We start from the raw sequence: 20,265 nt of genomic DNA, 5'->3' as shown, positions 1-20,265 counted from the left end.
AACAGTTTGCAGTGCCTTCCACCCCGCACGTGGGCACGAGGGTGTCTTCCCAAAATGTGCTGCTGACCCTCTCCAGCATTTGCTGAGCGCACAGTATTAGCTGTCCCGTAAACACCAGCTGGATTGTCCGTTGCCTCAGCCACATACAGTAGCTGAACAATCCAGTTTTTCAAACAGGAAACTCCATGTGTTTGTCTCTTCCGTGAAGATGGAAGCGGGTTGTTAGGATTGCCATTGTAGCAAAAGGGAAGTTACGCTTCCTTTGCGGGGAGCTGTAAGGGTTTATTTTTGACAAATCTACGTTTTTCACTTTTGTCCTAAGGGACCCCATGAGGACAAAGGGGCAGATCCTTCCACTGCTTAAAACAGTACGCACCTTTCTCATCCGTTAGTTTCCTTGAAATCAGATCGTGTATTTGTTGCAAGAACGTTTGGGTGATCTAAGAAGCCAAGTAGCTCATACAGAAGTGCTGGGGGTTCTTGAAACCACCGCCAGGGCTAACATAAGGTGTGTGGATGCTGTTCAGTGATTGAAGCCTGAAAGTGTCTCTACGGAGCGGAGCGAGCTTACGTGGCTGATGTAAATGGTAAACGGTCTGGGTGGTAACCGTGATAGGAACTGGTTGTTTTTCTCTCCCCCTCCCCTGATCCTCCCCTCCCTGCAGTTAAACAAATGTAGGGCATCAGATGATGCCACCTCCTCCCTGTCGTCCATTTCTCTTGTGTCTGAGGATAAAAATAAAATGCTGATGAAGCCAAAAGAAACGCAGCTAATTTGTTCTTAATATCCTGAGCGGCCTTCTTTGACCTTTAATGAAAATGATGGGGCCCCCCCGGCAGGAGCCATCCGCCTCAAAAGTGCACGGGGATGGGCAAGGGTGTGTTTCCCAAACAAGAGAGAGGGCAGCCAGTGTGGGACTCCTGAGAGGGCATCAGAAGCTTCTCTGTTAATTAAAGGCAAGAATGTGATGCCAAGCGGTAGGGAACTGCTGGTGTGTTGCTTTGTGAGTTTTCTAAGGTACCTTCCAGCCCAAGGGTCACCCTGAAAATTCCCTGCTTCCACATGTAGGTGAAATGAGGGCCGGGGCTGTCTCCCTGTTCATAGCACAGTGATGGGACCACGGTGACATTTCCCCAGTGTTTGTTGAGTACAGGAATGCTGCCCCGTCTCTTCTCCAGCATCTTGGCTGCCATGGGATGCTTTCCCTTGAAGGAGGAGGGAGGGTCATCTGGTCCAGCCTGGAGGTCAGTTTCTAGAGCCTCCGGCAGGTATGCCCACCTCCTCCTGAGGTCCAGTTGGTCCCCTGCCTGGAGTGCCGAAGTGCTCCCTACAGGCCCATCTTTTCATCCGTGTGGCAGTGGTGGCCTTTGGACGTGGCCCCTTGAACCAGATATTTGGATGGCATGTGGTCTTTGTTAGCCAGGGCATCGTGGTTGAGCTTTTCCAGGCATAATCTTATTCAAACTCAGGCTCACGCTCAGGTGCCATTTTGAGACACTTTTACTTTCTCTTCTGGAGTCCAGGTACCATCACTTAGAGTTGTAAGAACCCTGAAACCCACCTGCAAGATCGCAGAAGTGGGGTTCCAGCTTCCTTGTCAGGTGTGGCACTGGTGTGCGTGTGGAGCCACGGTGGCCGTGGCGCGTGCTGGCCTCCAGGCGTCCCCCAGGGCGGCAGATGGTGTCCCCAGCCGTGCCCTGTTCCGTCTGGCCACAGTGGCAGCTGACGCATGCCGAGGCAGGTTCTGTGATGCAATGCCTGGGCAGTCTTCCAGCCGGTCATCAAGGTGAAAGACACCTGACATTTTAAGACTTCTGCGCTGTTGAAGAGCAGGGGCTTGAGAGAAAGGACAGACACACTCTTTCCTCGTATATTGAGCCTGTGATACTACAACCTGCCATGAGCCATTGCAGAAGGATCCCCTGAGTGGCCGATGATGGTACCAAGCAGTGGATTCCATAGGGCTTTTGCAGAAACCACCCTCTGTACTGTTAACTTGCCTTCCATGTTCTCATTAGCCAGCTCCTTGGAGAAGGGCGATATTCCACAGGGAAGAAGGGAGGGCTGTGCTGCGATGGCTGGTGCACTGATGTGGGTGGTTGCTCCAGTCAGGCCACAGTTCCTCTGGCGTCTGCCCTCCTGTAGGACTTGGCTGACTATTGCCACACCAAAGCCCTACTTAACTGGCCCATCGATGTATCCAGCACTCCGTGTTTCTCTATAAACTATACCAACCCCTGCCTTTCGTAAGCTCATAGCTGGTAGATCTTTTTCTGTATATCCACATGTTACGGACCCTCATGAAATTATTTAATTATAAGGTCGGTAAATCTTTGGAATATGAGTGTAAAAACCAAGATTGGTTATTTCTGCACAGTAAGTGGAATGCTTAAAAGATAGGCTAGAAGCAAGTTGCTTTTGGACAGAAATGTCGCCATCAGATGACATATGGATGAGGCAATTGTGAAAGATCAGGGGACAAGACTATAAAAATCTGGGATACTCAGACTGTTTCACAAGAAGCCCAAACTCTGAATCACAGGTGATGCTCTTCGGGTGTGATGTGCACAACAGAGATGACCTGAAACACGAGTCGGGCTCGCTGTTTGTTAGAGTACAGTCATCCACATGTGAGTCTAAGAAAGTTAGACCCTTCCCGAGGTCACACAGCTAGGGAGCTGGGGGTGGGGGGGAAGGGGAGCTGGGCTTTGAATCCACATTGTTTGACTTCAAAGCCGAGCTCTCTTAACCTCTCTACTGCTTTTCTTCTTGATCCCCGTGTTAGTCTGGGAGAGGACAGGGAGCTGGTGCCACGACTCCGGATTGGCCGCAGTGAGAGTGGGGCTGTGGGAGCCCCAGGGCCTGCAGGCTGCTTGGGGGCCACATGTCAGTCAGGTATGTGGCGTGGGGTGGGTGGAATGCAGCTGGGACTGGGCCCCCAGAACTCTTCTGAGGTCAGTGGGGGAAGGGGACAGGGCCACATACCACAAGAGGTAAGATTTGGTGTGGATAAAGCAGATACGTTTTGGAAAAAGATTCCTGATAAAAATGTGTCACAGGGGTGACTTCCAGTCTGAAATTGATGTGTTTGGTGCATTTGGTGTGATTGGTGGCCATATGCCTGGGAACCACACACGGCCACCCATCTTAGATCTTTTAAACTTTAACCGGATGGGCGCAGGAAGCAATTTCATGCATCCGGGTGCAGCAAGGACAGAGTGAGGGTTTTATGACGCCTGTTTGGTGTCCGGTGTCACCCATCTTCAGAGACGCTTTGGGGCTGTCAGTGCATTGCTGGCCTGCGTCCAGATAGAAGTCACGAGCTGCTGGGCGGTCGGAGGTCACTTACTCCACCGCCCTGTTCCTCTGAGCTCTCGTGGGTCCCACAAAGGAGCCCTTCCTAACTCCACCCGCGGTGGATCTTCTGTGCCTGGGGTCTTGCCTCACGTGGACTTTTCCGCCTCCCTTTCATAGCTGTTTTTACAGTTGAACATAAGCTGCCTCTGGTGGAATTAATGTGTCCCTAAGGCTGCAGGGGAGGGAGTTAGTGCCTGTTGACTTTGTGGGGAATGTCAGCCGTGTGTTTTGAAATTAATGTTTCTTTAACGGCGAGTGGAGTATTTTCTTGGTCACATCAACAGGAGGCTCCTGTTGCCTCTGTGCTTAGGAAGCCGGGGGTGGGTGGCGAGCTTAGCCCCCTCTCCTAGCCGCTGCTGGTACAGCTGAGTATGTCACCTGTGGCTTCTCAAGACCCAGCACCAAGGTCAGCGAGCCCTCTTATGGGAAAAGGTCACAATTCCCCCTTGGCGGGTGGTTCTCGACAGGGGCCATTTTGCCCCCCCTCCCCGCCCTGGCAAATGTCTAGCGACATTTCTGGTCCTCACGACTTGGGGTGTGTTTCACCCGGCAGTGCTCGGGGCAGCCCCGTGCGACAAAGAAGGATTTGGTCCAAGATGTAAGCAGTGTTGGGGTCGACAAACCCCACAGTAGGTGGGGGGCCCCGTCCTGTTGAGCCCTCTCCTGCAGAGGCCTCAGAGAGAGCCCTCCTGTCCAGTGGTTCTTTCTGACTGCTAATCAGGCTTCCCAACAACATGAGCCCTCAGAGGGCCTCCGGGACGCACAGTGACTTATTGTCACCCTGCGCTTCGACTCGAGCGCTTCTTAAATCTTGCTCCCCCCTCCCCCCTTCTGCCGCAGAAGCTGGGCCTGACAGACTGGCTTTTCAGTCCTCGCTGGCCACCTGCATGCTGTAGACCCCTCCATGGCCTGTGCATTAGTCCCCTGCTGCGTGGGGAGACGGAAGCCGCCTGCAAATGAGGCAGCGTGGGCGGATGGGACGATGCCACTGGGTGTGCACCATGGTCCCGCCTTTGCAAAGCCACTGTGGCCAGTTGCGTTCTGAAGGGTGTAGCCCTATAGGACTTTGTTGGGGGGCGGGTGGGGAGGGATGATAGCAGCTCCTTATTTTCCCTTATCATCCCCAAAATGACATTAAATAGTTTGCATTCTGTTATTTTAGCGTGCCTCTTTGTCCTCAGTTGGGAATGTCTCCAGCTTATCATAGTGGGAAAGGGCCTCTCAGTATCAGTAAAAGTGGGGCTTGGATCTCGGCTCTGCGCTTCCCAGCCCTGTAGCCCTCAGCAAGTTAGCGAACTCTCCTGAGCTCGTTTTTCCATTTATAAAATGGGGATGAGAATACCAGCCCCACAGGGATGCTGCAAAGGTTGCATTCCTTTGCCCCATTTCGTAGCTATCCCTACCAGACAGTCTGCTGGCCCCTTAAGGGTCAGACCCTCATTGTCCTCTTCAGAATCACTTTAATTCTTGCTGCATGGTAGATCCCCATCATGAGTGCATTGAGTCTTCTAGAAAGATAGGTTGAAGTCCCCCCCTCCCCCGCCCCGTATCTGTGAATATGACCTTATTTGGACATAAGGTCTTTGCAGGTGTAATCAAGTTCAGGTGAGGTCATTAGGGTGGGCCCTAATCCAGTGTGGCTGGTGTCTTTAGAAGAAGAGAGAAATTTGGACACAGACACATGCAGACACAGGCACAGATGCCTCATGTGAAGACGGACACACAGGGGAGACCGCCACTCGAAAATGAACACAGTCGGGAGTGAAGCTTTGACAAGCCAGGAATTGCCTGGAACCACCAGAAGCTGGGAAGAGGCAGGAAGGATTCTCCTTTGCAGGTTCCCAGGGGAGCACGGCCCCATCAGACTCCTGGCCTCTAGACGTGTGAGGACAGTACGTTGTGGCTGTGTTAAGCCCGCTGGTTTGGGGTGCTTGGTTACGGAAGCCCCAGGAAACTGGTGCACCGCTCAGCAAACATTTATGGAATTTTTAAGTGTCTTCAGGTGCAAAACATAGTATTCTGCCCCGACATTCGTACTTTGCTAGTCTAGCCTCTGGACCCTATTCTTTTTTCTCCACTGTTGGGCTCCTTTGCAATCCATCCAATTTAGGTCACTGACTGATTTGTGCTACTTTATTATGAAAAACCTTTGCTTGTTACAGGAGAAAGCTCTTACATGTGCCACATGGAAAAGAATTAAGATTTTTGCCATAAAGTGTATCTACATCCGCAGCCACTTGGAGACCGTTATTTCTTTCAGCAGCAGCTTGCTTCCTGGTGCTACGGGGAAGCACGGGAGGCCCTTGCTCCCTGCTCTCTTCTCCTTTCAACTGGCAAGAAACAAAACCAAATCAAAGTGGCTTTAAAAATAAGGAGATGTGGGGCACCTGGGTGGCTCAGTCCGTTAAGCGTCTGACTTCAGCTCAGGTCGTGATCTCATCACGGTTTGTGAGTTCGAGCCCCATGTCAGGCTGTCTGCTGTTAGCTCAGAGCCCGCTTTGGATCCTCTGTCCCCCACTTTCTCTGTCCCTCCCTTGCTCATGCACACTGTCTCTCAAAAATAAACATTAAAAAAAAAAAAAGGAGATGTATGCTCTTACAAAACAGGAGCTCTGGGTCCAGAGGAAGACCAGGCTGTGTGTGTTAGTTTCAGAGGATGGGTCTCATTCTGAGGCAGGTGTCCCCATGGCCATGATGATAGGTGACTGCAGTAACTGGGCACCCTGCTTCTGTTTACATCCTGTGGTGTCTCTTTGTTGTGTTGATGTTCAGATCAGGGTCTTTTCCCCACAGGCTTCTACGACAACCTCTCCTCCTTGTCCCATCCCTAGACCGGCCACTGCCAGGAGTGGGGGCTGGGGGTAGAATTAGATCATTGGCCCAGACTTAACCAGCTGACAATTCATAGGCTCTGGTGAGACACGCGTTGCCCCTCTGCACTCTCCAAATGAGCAACTCTTATGCAGTGCTGGTAGGCAGGGTAATGCCTCCCCAAAGATGTCTACATCTTCGCCCCTGGAGCCTGTGACTATGTTACCACAGTGTAAGGCAAAAGGACTTTGCAGATGTGATTCAGTTAAGGATCGTGAGACAGGGAGATTATCCTGGATTCTCCAGCTGGGTCTGTGTAATCACAAGGATTCTTATAGGAAGCAGGTAGAGAGAATCAGTGTCCGAGAAGATGTGAGAACAGTGCAGAGGTCAGAGAAGACAAGAGATGCTAAGTAGCTGGCTTTGAAGATATTAGAAGAGACCACAAGCCAAGGGATGCAGGCAGCCCCTAGAAACTGGAAAAGGCAAGGAACAGATTCTCCCCTGGAGCCTCTGGAAGGACTGCAGCCCTCCCAAGGCCTTGATCTTAGCCCAGTGAAACAGATTTTGGACTTCTGACTTCTAAAACTATAAGATTATAAATGTGTGTTGCTTTAAGTCAGTAAGTTTGTGGTAATGTATTACAAAAACAATAGGAAGCGAATATACCATTCTCTCTTCAGATTGAGCTCGCATCAGTATAGATCTTTTCTAAGAGAAGAATCTCCTGTTGATGTTGGACATTGTATAGTGTGCACTTATAGGACACACCAAGATTTATGGATTACAGAAAAGACAAACCCAGTCCGTGGTCCTGCCTCCAGGTAGAGCCAGCGTGGTGATTTGCTCCCAGAATGGTAAATGTTGGTTCCTTCATCCGGCACCAGCGCTGGGTACAGGCAGCACAGAAACGAGTAAGAGCTTGTCCTCACTCACAGGCTCCTGAGCGTCTCAACCCAGCCGTTTGATTCCATAAATATTCTCACTGTCAAGTCAGAGCCCTTCCACATGTCAGCTCTGTCTTTGTAGCTACAGCCGGTTTCCTCTGAAAGCTCTTTCGAACTTGCTGATTTTTTTTTTTTTTTTAAGTTTTAGCCAGGGTCAGGAAGAGCATAAGATGTTAAGCACCTCCACACATAGAGCTATTTTTAGGGTGCCCCATGTTGCTTAGATCAGCAGTCCCTCCAGCGGCTGGGTCCCGGGGTCCACAGAGGATGTCATCCGCTCTGTGCCAATTGGACGGAGACAATTGCCATTTGGAAGTTTTCTTTGCGGTTTTTATTTCCTCCCCTCTCAGGGTTTCCTGTGCCGCAGGGCCCGGGGGTGAGCACAGACAGCATGTTTAGAAACTACTGGTTATCGCACCGTAGGTCAGCTGTTTCTGGGAAGCATTGGGCTTTCCTGGAGATGACACGTGACTGGTGGCCGTCTATGGAAAATGTCTGGGAAGGTGAGAGAAAGAATGGAGCAGAGAAATGGGGTGAGGGAACCAACCTTGAGGTGATCATTTCCAAGCCTAGAAATCAATCTTGAGGAAACTGAGGCATGGGTTGTCAGTGAGGCAGCTGCCCACCACTTAGCTCTCAGTGTTAGCCTAGCAAGGATTGGAGCTCAGTCCTCTGGGACCAGTTCGACATTTCTAGGGTCCAGAACCAGAATTTGAGAGCGGGGCTTTAAGGGCCTAACACCCATAATAGCGTGTCGCTAAGTAAATTCAGCGGGATTCATTCTAGGCTCTCCGTCCTGCCCCTGCCTACCTTCCTGGGTCTGTAGTAAATGCCGTGTGCCGGGTGGTTAAACGCATAGGCTCTGGAACTTGAGTCTCGGTTGGAATCCCACTTACTGACAGCGCGACCCTGGACAAACTCCACAAGGCACTGATGGAAACGGGGGTAATCATACTAGCACAACCAGGATTTTGCAGGATTGAATGAGTTCATGTGTGCACAGCGCTTACCCCAGGGCCTGGCACAGCCTAAGCTCTATACAGATGCCATACCTTCCCGCGACCTTAAACACCACCGTCCTGCATTTTAGGTAACTACGTGCTATGACAGGGTACGTCTGTGCTCCATGCTTTATTTGCCCTGCTCCCTTCAATGAGATTTTGCTTCCAGTTTTTCTTGTCGTCAACAACATTTCGATGACTGTCCTCATAGGTGGGGATTTGCTCTCGTCCTTAATTGTTTTCTCTGGTTAAATTTCTAGAAGTAGGATTGCCAGGTCAAACAGGGGACTTGTCTTGAAGGCTTTTCTGGATAGACGCGGCCAAATTCTCCTCCAGAAAAGTACTCGTTTACACTCCTTCCAGCAGTGAATGAGTGTGCCAGTTTCCTTGCATGGCCGGGTTATTAACTTTGAGTCAAATGAAGGCCCAGGAAAAATAGGAGATATTTCCCCGGGGATAAAGTGTTCCTCGTCCCTGCTTATAAGCAATAAAGGCTTAGGAGAACCTGTAGAGAGCCCAGGAGGCAAGTAGTGCGCATGCAAACAGCGCCCTCTACTGGTTTTCCCGGGTGGAGCATGGTGAGCTGCAGTAGATGGGGATGCCCAGGTGGTTTCTAACTCCAGAGTGGCTGCAGGTGCCAGCGGCTAAAGGGCAACATTTTACCAAGACTTTCGGCCATTTAAAAAGTCAGCCTCCGGTGACCTTTAGGTCTTGCTCAGGTTCTCTTACAGCAGTGCTTCTTCTCAACTGGGATTTTGCTCCCCAGGGAACACTGTACTGTCTGGAGACATGTCTAGATGTCACAAAATTGGGGGCTGCTACTGATTTGTGGAAGGTCAAGGCCAGGGATACTGCTAAACATGCTACAATGTACAGGATAACCACCCCCCCAACAAAGAATCATCTGACTGACTGACATGTGGGTAGTCTTCAGGCTGAGAAACCCTGTGAGGTGTTTTTTTTTAAGCTTGCTTATTTGGAGAGAGAGAGAGAATGAATGAATGAATGAATGAATGAATGAATGAATGAATCCCAAGCAGGCTCCGCACTGTCAGCACAGAGCCTGATGCAGGGCTCAATCCCACGAATCATGAGATCATGATCTGACTGAAACCGAGAGTCAGACACTTAACCAACTGAGGCACCCAGGCGCCCCTGAGAAACCCTGTTTTAGAGGAGTGGGAGAATTGTTCTAGAAGACTTCTCTTTTCAGACTAAAATATAGAAATATTCATATTGAATACTTATTACTATTAACACTAATTTATTTGGTTCTGGAAACCTGCTAGTTTTGCAGAATAAAATGGCAAATAAGAGGAACTGAAATAGCACATTGACCTTTCTAGAAGAGAAGGCAGAGGGGGAGATACGAACCATAATAACATCACCAGCACTAATAAAGGAGGGAATTTCTTTCCCGTTAACTTGGCTTCGTTAAACCTACCATAAATGCCTACAGCTTTCCCTTGAAGGCCTTGTCTGTGAAAAATAGTGCTTCATGTGACATTCCCCCTCCCCAGTTTCATGAGCCCCAATGTTTTCATAACATTTATAATTGAGCTTTTCCAGTGCTTGGTGCAGAATTCCCATCTGTAGTTGTGATGTGCTCCCCACGCCCAAGTAAGTGCTGATTCGGGCATTGTTTCTTGGAGGGGGCAGGAAGGGCACTTCACAAATAGTCTTAAAGAGGGTGTGCCTAAAGGGAGCAACGTGACCTGAATTTCGGGAAAATAAAACTGAATTACAGCTTACATTGACATTTGTTCAGTGCGGGACCCCCTTTCACTAGTGCTACCCAACCCCCTCAGAAAATGCTCCCTTGTTTCGTTTTGCTTTGGCCTTGCTAGTCTCTGAATTACTCGTATTCTAGAATATGTATCTTGAAACAATTAGCCGGAGTAGCCTTGTTAGCTGTTCTAAATAACGTGAAGAGGGTTACTTTGCCAGAAGTGGAAAACAGAACAAAACAACAGCTTTTCCTTGAAAGTCAGGATACTATTTTGATCATTTTCCTTGGGAAGAGTTTTTCAGATTGTAGGTCATGATCCGGTAGTGGGTTGTAAAACCAATTTCTGGGTCACAGCATTTAAAGAAAATCAGATAGAGTATAAAATGTTACTGGGCATTGCATACAGTAAAAGTAACTTCTATTTTGGTGATTATAGGAAAATGTGTCACCCTGTGTGTGTGTGTGTGTGTGTGTGTGTGTGCGCGCGCACGCGCGCACATGCGTGGTGAGAAGCAGTGGCTTGGGTTTTATCACATGGTGAAATATGGCTTGTTTTCAAACTATTTCATTCTCTTTTCAAGAGTTCAGTGATTCTGGGGCACCTGGGTGGCTCAGTCGGTTAAGCGTCTGACTCTCAGTTTCAGCTCAGGTCATGATCTCATGATTTGTGGGATCGAGTCCCACATCAGGCTCTGTGCTGACGGTGCGGAGCCTGCTTGGGATTCATTCATTCATTCATTCATTCTCTCTCTCTCTCTCTCTCTCTCTCTCTGTCCCTCCCCCCACTGGCACTCTTTCTCTCAAAATAAATAAACTTAAAAAAAATTTTTTTTAAAGATTTCAATGATTCCAGTGTGTCTCCTGCCCTCAACTTTGCGTGTGTTTCTGTTTCAGGTGGTACCAGGGAGATCGGTTCTGCCCTGACGAGGATGTGCATGAGGCACAGAAGCATAGAAGCCAAGCTGAGGCAGTTTTCGAGGTGAGGAGCATATCCTGCCCCGATCGCATGTGCCCTTGCTGGTTTCAGGTTAAGGAGGCAGTGACTCGCCTGCCCACCCGAAGCAGCAATCATCTCCCCGTAGCATCGAAGTCCCCACTGCCCATCGCTCTGCTCGCTCATTGAACGAGTATTCGTTGGTCGCCCGCTGCATGCCAGCACTGGCCTGGGTGCGGGGAATGTGGCGGACAACCAGCCTGCCTGGGTCCCTGCCCTTGTGGATCCTGCACCCCACTTTGGGGGTCTTCTCTGTGCCCTTGTGTGTCTCTGCTCGCCCTCCGCTGGTGGAAGAGCAGTGCAGCCGCCCCCTACAGGAGCCCCTGGAGGAGCAGCTGTGGGTCCAACCCTCCATGGAGGACAGCAGTAGCGATCGAGCGCCCCGCGCTGCCAGCACGGGTGGAAATGGCAACGGCTGGCACCAGGATGTGGAGTCACCCGTGTTCCAGTCAGTGGGAGGGAGGGGGGCATTCTTCCAAGAAGATGGGCAGAATTCAGCACTCTCATACCATTCTGTTTTACGGATAGCATTCTGCTTTACAGATACGCCCAAGTGGGATGCCTCTGACCCTCCTGGCTGGGCCACTGTGGGAGGTGGCAGAATATTCTGGGAAGTGCCTGGTCTTGGAGATGGCCAGGCCTGGGTTTGAGCCCTGGACTGGCCGTTCAGGCGCTGGAATCATGCAGGAATCATAGCTACTCTAAAATGGGGATAATGGTCTCTAAAGGGTTCTTGTGAAAATTAATGAAACATCTACACATTTCCAGCAGAAAGTGCCTGGATAGCAGGTGATGACATCTGCCTGCCCTCCCTCCTGCTGGCTCCTGGGTGGTGCTCCCCAGACCATGCAGCACCTCCTCTCACACTTGTCTCCCGGGTTTATTTGCAAGCCTGTGGCCTGCACATTTGAGTCATGAGGGGACACCAATTCAACGACCATGATTTATTGAGCATCTACTGTGTGCCAGGCACTATCTTAGTTAGAGAGTGTGGGGTGTAGCACTGAATGGGACCATGTCCTGTTCTCATGGGACTTAACGCTCTGGGCACTATGTACACGTGACATGATGTCAGGGGCTGCTGAATGCCACCAGGGGAGGCACACGGAGAGGAGACGGGTGGTGGCCATTCGACCCTGGGTGGTTAGGGAGCGAGTGTATTCCAGAGAGAGATCTGAACAGACACCTGGAAGAAATAAGGGAGTGAGCTGTGTTGATGGCCGGAGGGAGTGTGTATGAAGGGGGGAGTGCCACGTAGACCCTGATGAGGAAAGGAGGGAACTGTACCGAGAACTTGAAGGTTTTCAGGAGGCTCTGTGATCAAAAGGCAGTCTGAGAACACCTTCTTAGTACGTCTCATCAGTGCAATTCAGGCAATTTATGGGCACTTTCTGATTTTCCTACAGGATCTCTGTAAATGTCAGAATGTGTCCATTTTCCTTCCATTACACAGACAAAAACCTCGGGGGTCCATGCCTTGCATGGTTCCTCTGGGTGGGGAGCTGCCTTTCCACGTGCTTATGTGTGATCTGTTTGGGACCCTGCACAAAATACAGGGAGTCCCTGGGGATACCCTCTGATCCAAGAGCTCATCATTCAGCTTTTCTTTCTCCAGGCTGTCCACAGTTAGCCTACAGTCATGACCATAATCCTGAATGCACATCAGACTCATGTGGCTCTTTTATATATGTATGTGTATATATATATATATATATACACACACACATACACATATACATGTATACATATATGTATATACATATTTATATGTGTATATATACAAATATATACATACATATACATATACATATATATGTGTGTGTGTGTGTATATATAAAATGTATTTATTTTGAGAGAGAGAGTATGCGGGCAGGGGTGGGGTAGAGAGAGAGGGAGAGCAGACTCCAGACTGTCAGTACAGAGCCAGATGTGGGGCTCGAACCCACGAACCATGAGATCATGACCTGAGCCCAAATCAGGAGTCACATTGCTTAACTGAGTCATCCAGGCACCCCTGGCTTTTTAAAAATTAGTAATAACGGGGTCCCACCCTCTAAGTGTATGCCAGGCTTTAGGTATGGGGTGCAGCCCTGGCGTCCTTACCTTTTTAAAGCTCTCCAGGTGCTTCTGTTGTGCAGCCAGAGGGGTGACCCTGCTGGTCTGCATCCGTGCTCGTTAATACAAGAGTCAGAAGATAAGTAGGGGAAACAAGAAGAGATGTTGCTCCAACCAGTCATGCTTATGGCTTCCTAACAGTCTCTGGAGAGCGTCCTGAGAATAAGGTTGTTACGAAATGGAGGGATTTGGATGTGAACTTGGGCTTAGTATACTGCCTTGTCTTGCATCATGAAATCCTTGATTTAGGTAGTTTTGACAGCTAAGTGTACATCTTGACAACAGAATGTATCTAATTTCTTCTTTCTTTTTGGTGAAAGCGCTTTAATTGATTGTCTGATAAACCCGCTTCAAGAACAGATGGAAGAGTGGAAGAAAGTGGCTAACCAGCTGGATAAAGACCACGCAAAAGGTACAGGGGGGCAAGCTGTCCTCTGCATAGTAGTACGCGTGTTCCGAGCAGAGGCACGGGTATTGCCGGCTGGTGTCATCCTAAGGGCCCACTCTGTTCCCATGTCTCCTGGAGGCATTTCTGTGTTGGAGAATAAGGAGTCAAAAGTGATCCCATGAAACATCCCCCCGTTGCTGAGAGCCCAGATTCTTGGTGGTATTAATTGCGATCAGGTAAATTAAATATGAATTGCCAAAGATTCATACTTCAGGCATCACAACACATCTTGAAAACAAAACTTCTAATGATACAAGCTATCCTTGGGTCTCCTGTCCAGAACTGCCACCTTCTTTTTTTTTTTTTTTTTAATTTTTTTTAAATGTTTTTCTTTATTTTTGAGAGAGAGAGAGAGAGAGAGAGAGAGAGAGAGAGTGAGAGAGCAGGGGAGGAGCAGAGCGAGAGGGAGACGCAGAGTCTGAAGCAGGCTCCAGGCTCTAAGCTGTCAGCACAGAGCCGGACACAGGGCTCGAACCTGTGAACCACGAGATCATGACCTGAGCCAAAGTCGGACGCTTAACCGACTGAGCCACCCAGGCACCCCTAGAACTGCTGCCTTCTTTGGAAATGCTTCAACAAACATGTCCCAGTCCCTCGTGTGCCAGCCGCCGGGGGCAGAGTGGTCCAGACAGACACCTCCCAAGCCGGTCTTCCTGGAACCCATGGGTGGGGGTGCTGGCATCATGGCAGGGGCAGGAGCCATTCATTGCTGGGAGGCTCATAACTGCAGTAAAGTGTCGGGGAGAGAAAGCACGTGAGTGGATCTGAGGGGAATGAACCAGAATGAAAGGGTTGGCTAACAGTGGATCGCATGAGCACGTGACTGAGGTGTCTGATTGGTGGCATGGCACCAGCAGGGAGGGAGGCATCGGGGAAGGCTGCAAGGGAACCGGAGCAGTTGGCAATCAATTGAATGCATACCAGGGCAGCAAAGGACAGTAGTGTCAGAGGCAGTTGTCATTTCAGATGTCTGAATCTGGGTGATGGAGGTGCCAGCAACAGAAATGAGAAATCCAGGAATAGGTGTAGACCCGTAGGGGAAGCGGAGGTGGTTGTCAGGGGAAGCGTGGGGTTTGTGGGCCGCCCCCTCCTCCGGGGGGTCTGGTGCCGGCCTTGGTGTTGATGTGAGAATGAGGCTAAGGCAGCTGGGCGTTTTGCAGTTTCTCCCCGCCGACACCGTCTGATTTCTCAGGCTGTAGTCTTCAGTGCTTTTCTCTGAATGGTAACATCTGGCCAGTGGTTTGCTACATGGGTTCTTTTTTGAGCAGAGCACTGCAAACTGGGGGCCTTGGGAAAGCAAATCCTATTCTTCAGTTTCCTGACACGAGCTGAGAAATTGTGGATTTTTCACGTTTAGTGAAGTATTCCCAAACGATGTCTTTCCTCACAGCTGATATGAGTGAATTCTATCAGGAAAAGACCATGGTGCATTTTGTTGGTTTTCATGTGAATAACCCCTTCAGCAGGAGATTTTTACCATATAGTACCCTGATTAAGCTGTTTGTTGCGTATCATTGTTCATTCTTCCTGTGATGAGAGTAATGGTTGTTCCTAAAAGATTTTCTGTTGAGCAAGGTGGTAAAATTATTCAACAATTCTGCTTTCTCTTAGAATATAAAAAAGCCCGCCAAGAGATAAAGAAGAAGTCCTCAGATACGCTGAAACTGCAGAAGAAAGCAAAAAAAGGTAACTCTACAAATTCTGCTATGCATAGTGTTACTTTGGGGAAATGAACATGTGCTTGATTTGTCTTTGAAGCAGAAAGCATTCAATTCAGACTTCCTTGCCTGTGACAGCCCTGGAGAACAGGAGCAAATAGAATCCATCTGAATTAAAGTTCTCAAGTGCAGAATATCTATTAATTTGAGGCCCTTGCAAAGTTGTGCTTGACTTGTTCCCTCCCCCCACCTTTGTCTCCAAAATTTGACAGTTTCCGTGCCCTATTGTGCGTTGTAATGAAACCTATAAATTTCTTGGAAGCCTTGGGATAACGCATAAAAGCCTTCATGCAAATGTCCTCTAGTAATTATTACAGAAATTATGTCATTTTCTCCTCCATCTTTCACAGCCTATAATCTCCGAAACCCTTTATTAAGTCTTGTGAGAATGTTAGAAACGGCTGCAGTGGGAAGCTGGGAGCTGTTGTTGTATAGAGAGATTTTTCAGGGTGTTCGTGAGTCTGGGGGCTCCCTAGGGGAAACCAGCCTGGTGCCTCGTGGCTGTCTGCCCACCTCCCTGCTGACTGTCCTCCACCAGCTGGCCCGCTGTCAGATACGAGACCCAACTCTGCTCTTCCAGCGCGGACTTCGAATGTGCACAGAAAAATCTAGCTACATCCACTTTGCAGGCATTTGTGATGTTTTACTAAGACCCAGAATGTAGGGACTCAAACTTGAGAAGGTGACATTCTTTCCAGACTGTTCTTCTTGATAACAAGTTTTTGAAGTTGTTGTCTCACAACTGATGAAATGTTTTGTTTTTCCCCTGAGGCTGCTCTGTGCTTAGTGTTTGTTTGGGAAAATTTTTAGGTAGAAATCCCCCAAACCAAATTTCCTCTTTTCCTTAAATGAGAGGTTCTCATTTGGTATTTGAGGAAAATACATTTGGGAAGATGGAGTAGTTTGGTGGACAGTGGGGTGAGGACTGGGCAAAGTTTTAAAGCTTGGACACTTTTAAAAAATGCCCTCCTAGTTCTTGTGAAAAACCATAAGACCATTTCAAGATAAAGGCAGGAGAATTTAAATTTTTTTTTCCTTTTCTTTTTCTTTTTTTTTTTTTTTTGAGAGAAAGAGAGACAGAGCATGAGTCGGGGAGAGGTAGAGAGAGAGGGAGACACAGAATTCAAAGCAGGCTCCAGGCTCCGAGCTGTCAGCACAGAACTCGACGTGGGCTTTTGAACCCATGACCTGTGAGATCATGACCTGAGCTGAAGTCGGACGCTTAACCGACTGAGGCGCCCCAAGGCAGGAGAGTTTTCACTCATAATCAGATGTTCTGTTAGTATTGGCCTCAGTTGTTAGTTTTGGATGTGTGTTCTTGGTCTTAGTGCTTCTCAAATGTACATTATATCTTCTTAGTGCACCAGGGAGCTAGTGTTGGACAACGAATGGGGTTTGTGGCCAGTAACATTTTAGTGTGTCCAGAGGTCAATGTTCATAAGTAAAACAGCCAGTCATCCACTTCCATTGAATCTGGGGTCCCATGGAAGAACAGGTTGGAACCGAATTCCATGTAGCTGACAGCTTAGCAACTTTGAGATAGAAGGGATTTGGAAGGAAGGTCCAGGGAAGATACTTCCAGCTCCGGAAAGGTTTGGGAGTTTGGTGAAGAGGATGAGGGAATTAAAAAGGAGCTGTTCCAGAGCTGTCTTTCCAGAGGCCTTAAGTTCTTGGCTGCAGTGATAATCCTTTTATCTGAATGTTCCATGGAGGCTGAACTAGTCTTCATCTGTCACTCAAAGTCCCTGGCATTGTCCAATTAGCAGAATTTGGACCTACGAGGAAAGCCTGATGGGTTGATTACAGTGCAACAAAAAAGGAAGTTTCTGGCAGCTAGACTTGCCCAGCACTGGCTCGGGCTGCCTGGAGAGGATAATGAGCTCCCCTTCTAGGCACCCGGTAGAAAGTTTCAGGACACCTAGGGTGCTGGACTGGGTAACATGAAGAGATAGATGCTTCTGGTCCTGGGATTCAGAATAATTGGCATTGGTTGTGGGGCTTCGTGGGGCCCTTGGGCCTGAAGGTAGAGAGTGGAGGCTCTGACCAAGGGTGTTTCTGAAGCATCCATCCCTCAGCCCTAGCCATGTACCTGGTGGTGTCAGGCACCATGTCCTTCCAGACAAGGTGGCCATGGTGGTGTAGTTGTATCTATGAGCCAAGTCAGATCAGTAGCTTGGAATGTTCCAGATGATTTTCTAGTTACTCCAGAGTACAACCAGAAAGCAGTTTTTATTTCTATCCTTTATAATTTTTTTTCTACAATATATAAGTGCATTTTATTTGACCTGAGTGCACGCATTTGTGTATTTCTGGGGTGAATGGAACCTTCTAGAAGGTACCAGTGTCGTCATTCTGACTGTTTAGAATGGAGCGCTCTCCTGGAAGATAGGTAGCCTGAGAATGGACCGGGAATGCTACAAGGGCCAGAAGAAATCTGGTTATCTGAGGCCTCGAGTTAATTTTTGGGTCTGGTTACCGGTAGTTTCCCTTTTCTGCCAGAACTCTTATAGAGGCATCTGCATCATCTCCCTCAAGTGGTCCCTTCCTGGACTCTTGGCTTATAAAGTGTTAGTAGTTCCTTCTGAGATTTACACCATATGTTGGGATAGACACGTGCTTTGGATACATTTTTTTTTGTCCTGATAGAACTGAATCTGATAACCAAATAATCACTTACCTTTTAATGTGTTTTCAGGAGATCACCAAGCAGCATTCTGCCGTGCCTTTTTAAAAAAACTGTGATCTTTGATCTAAAAATTCTTCTGACTCTTTTTTTCAAAATTTCAAATTCCTTTGTGCATTTAACTTAAGCATGGTTGTAGCACTGCCTTTGATATAGGCAGACACATATGGGGTGCAATGTTTTTTTTAACATTTATTTATTTTTGAGAGACCGAGAGAGACTGTGAGAGTGAGCGGTGGAGGGGCAGACAGAGAGGGAGACACAGAATCCAAAGCAGGCTCCAGGCTCCAAGCTGTCAGCACAGAGCTGGATGCAGGGCTCAAACCCACAAACCGCAAGATCACGACCTGAGCCAAAGTTGGATGCTTAACTGACTGAAACACCCAGGTGCCCCTGGGGTGTAATTTTTGTATGTGACTAATTTACCTTAATTTTCACTCTGCAGATAATCACCTTTTGTCACATGCTTTATTTGACTCTTTTTTTTTTTTACTGTAATATAGAGTGGTAATTTATAATCCAAAGGTATTTAAATATTACCATCAAAAAAACTTTGAATGTTTTTTGGTAGATTTGGCTAGATTTAATTTCAAAATCATTTCATTTTGTTTTAGATGTTTTATTTTTTAAGATATTTATTATTTTATTAGGGAGAGCATGGTGAACAAGGGAGAGGGGCTGAGACAGAGAGAGAGAGAGAGAGAGAGAGAGAGAGAGAATCTTAAGCAGGCTCCAAGCTTACTGCGGAGCCCAACTCTGGGCTTGATCCCATGACCCTGGGATCAAGACCTGGGCCAAAACCAAGAATTGGACTCAACCAACTGAGCCACCCAGGCGCACCTCAAAACCATTTTAAAACAACTTGGCAGGGCCACCTGGGTGGCTCAGCTGGTTAAGTGCCTAACTCGTGATTTCGGCTTGGGTGATGATCTCACGGTTCGTCAGTTCGAGCCCTGCGACACGCTTTATGCTGACAGCATGGAGCCTGCTTGGGATTCTCTATCTCCCTCTCTCTCTGCCCCTCCCCCTTCTGTCAAAAATAAATAAATAAACATGTAGAAAAAAACCACCTTGACAGATGCTCCAGCTGTGGGTGAACGTACCCAGTTTTTGGAAGGCAGGTTTATTGAACACCTACCAGGAGTAAACTCCAGGCAGATGTTGGGGGCTACCGGTACCTGCCCTCTGGGAAGTTCCAGGCTGGTGTCCGGGGTTGGGACACAGGCAGAGCCAGCCTTATGGACAGCTGATGGGGAGAAGACACAGGCAGCAGGAAGGCAGGGACATGGTGTGGAGCTGGCCTAGTAGCCCACGTTCTGAAAGGCCTCTCATGAGTCCCCATTTAGCCCTGCTGTTTGATGTCAGCTCATGGCCCTTTGGGGTCCTGGGGTCGGCCATACCTTCACGGGCGAAGCGCGTGTGGACTGGGTGTGGGAAACATTTTACGGCATTTGCCTGCTTCTGCCGCTGTACTGCACGAAGTCAGCAACCTTCTCCTTTAACTCCCATGTTACTCTTAATTTAAATTTAAAAATTAATTATGGTAAAGCCTTCTGTTTCAATCTGTAACTACTAAAAGCTTATCAGGGACTTTCTTTGGGAGCGCTGAGACTGGAACATTTTGCTGGATTAACCCTTGAGCCTGACCTTTCTACAGATTCTACAGATAGATACCAATCTATCCTTTTCAGCCAGACCCTGCAAAGCAAATACTATAAACCTAACAAACAGACTCACAGAATTCCAGACTAATGTGGTATTTGCTGTTAAGCTAAAATGTTAACTTTTTTTTTTTTTATTTTCACCTTTGCTTAAGTTTTCTTCCTTGGGTTTCTCTAATTACTTTGCAAGTTATAATAAATTATACTTGAAGGATTTTCTTGATACCTTAATTGGCTTCTTTTGGGAATATAGTCATCTCTCTTCTTAGGAGCCGTACTGTCCTCTCTAGGGGTGATGCTTACTAAGTAGGAAGATTTCTGTTTAGATGTGAAGAAAGAATATGAGTGAGTCAGGGAAGGGAACCTGGGCGCACGGCTGTTGGTGGAGGTGGGTTTAATTGCCCTAAAACAAAATTCGGTGGCCAGCCTCGGACTGTTTAACACATGAAAGAAGGGTAAGCCTGCTGCTCGAATACCAGTTTGACTTTATTATTTTCCTTTTTGTGTCAATTGTGTATCCTGCACTTTGTCACCGTGCGCCCCCCGCCAGTGGACGCTCTCGGTAAGTGTACCATCCTGACTCTCTGGTGGCTGGTCACGATGTGGTCCTTGCTGTGGGCTTTCCATGGTTGTCCAGACCTATGCTAGTTGCCCAAGTTTTCCTGCCGGCTCAGAGCAATCAGTTGTGCCTACTTAATTTTCCATAACTAAGAAAATCCTGTGTGTGTGTGTGTGTGTGTGTGTGTGTGTGTGTGTGTGTGTGTAATCATTTTCTTTCTGCGGTGTTTGGCCCTTTCACG

At 48.2% G+C, this 20,265-nt stretch overlaps 1 protein-coding gene across 14 annotated transcripts in view; it reads left to right on the top strand.

Moving 5' to 3' along the window:
- The window catches only part of MTSS1 (MTSS I-BAR domain containing 1), a 175,380-nt gene that overhangs the window by 126,263 nt on the left and 28,852 nt on the right, over positions 1–20,265 (top strand). For 9 of the 14 annotated variants that reach the window (XM_045050013.1, XM_045050011.1, XM_045050015.1 and 6 more), the window contains 4 exons: positions 10,741–10,825; positions 13,276–13,367; positions 15,015–15,089; positions 20,016–20,027. In XM_045050013.1, the coding sequence (XP_044905948.1) occupies positions 10,741–10,825; positions 13,276–13,367; positions 15,015–15,089; positions 20,016–20,027 (264 nt within the window). The remainder of the gene's footprint in view (positions 1–10,740; positions 10,826–13,275; positions 13,368–15,014; positions 15,090–20,015; positions 20,028–20,265) is intronic. The other 5 variants (XM_045050012.1, XM_045050018.1, XM_004000114.5 and 2 more) reach the window with 1 other exon arrangement.

This window comes from Felis catus, chromosome F2, assembly GCF_018350175.1.
Source record: "Felis catus isolate Fca126 chromosome F2, F.catus_Fca126_mat1.0, whole genome shotgun sequence".
NCBI lineage: Eukaryota > Metazoa > Chordata > Mammalia > Carnivora > Felidae > Felis > Felis catus.
Note: the sequence above shows the minus strand (reverse complement) of the source record. Positions and strands in the feature narration are given on the sequence as shown.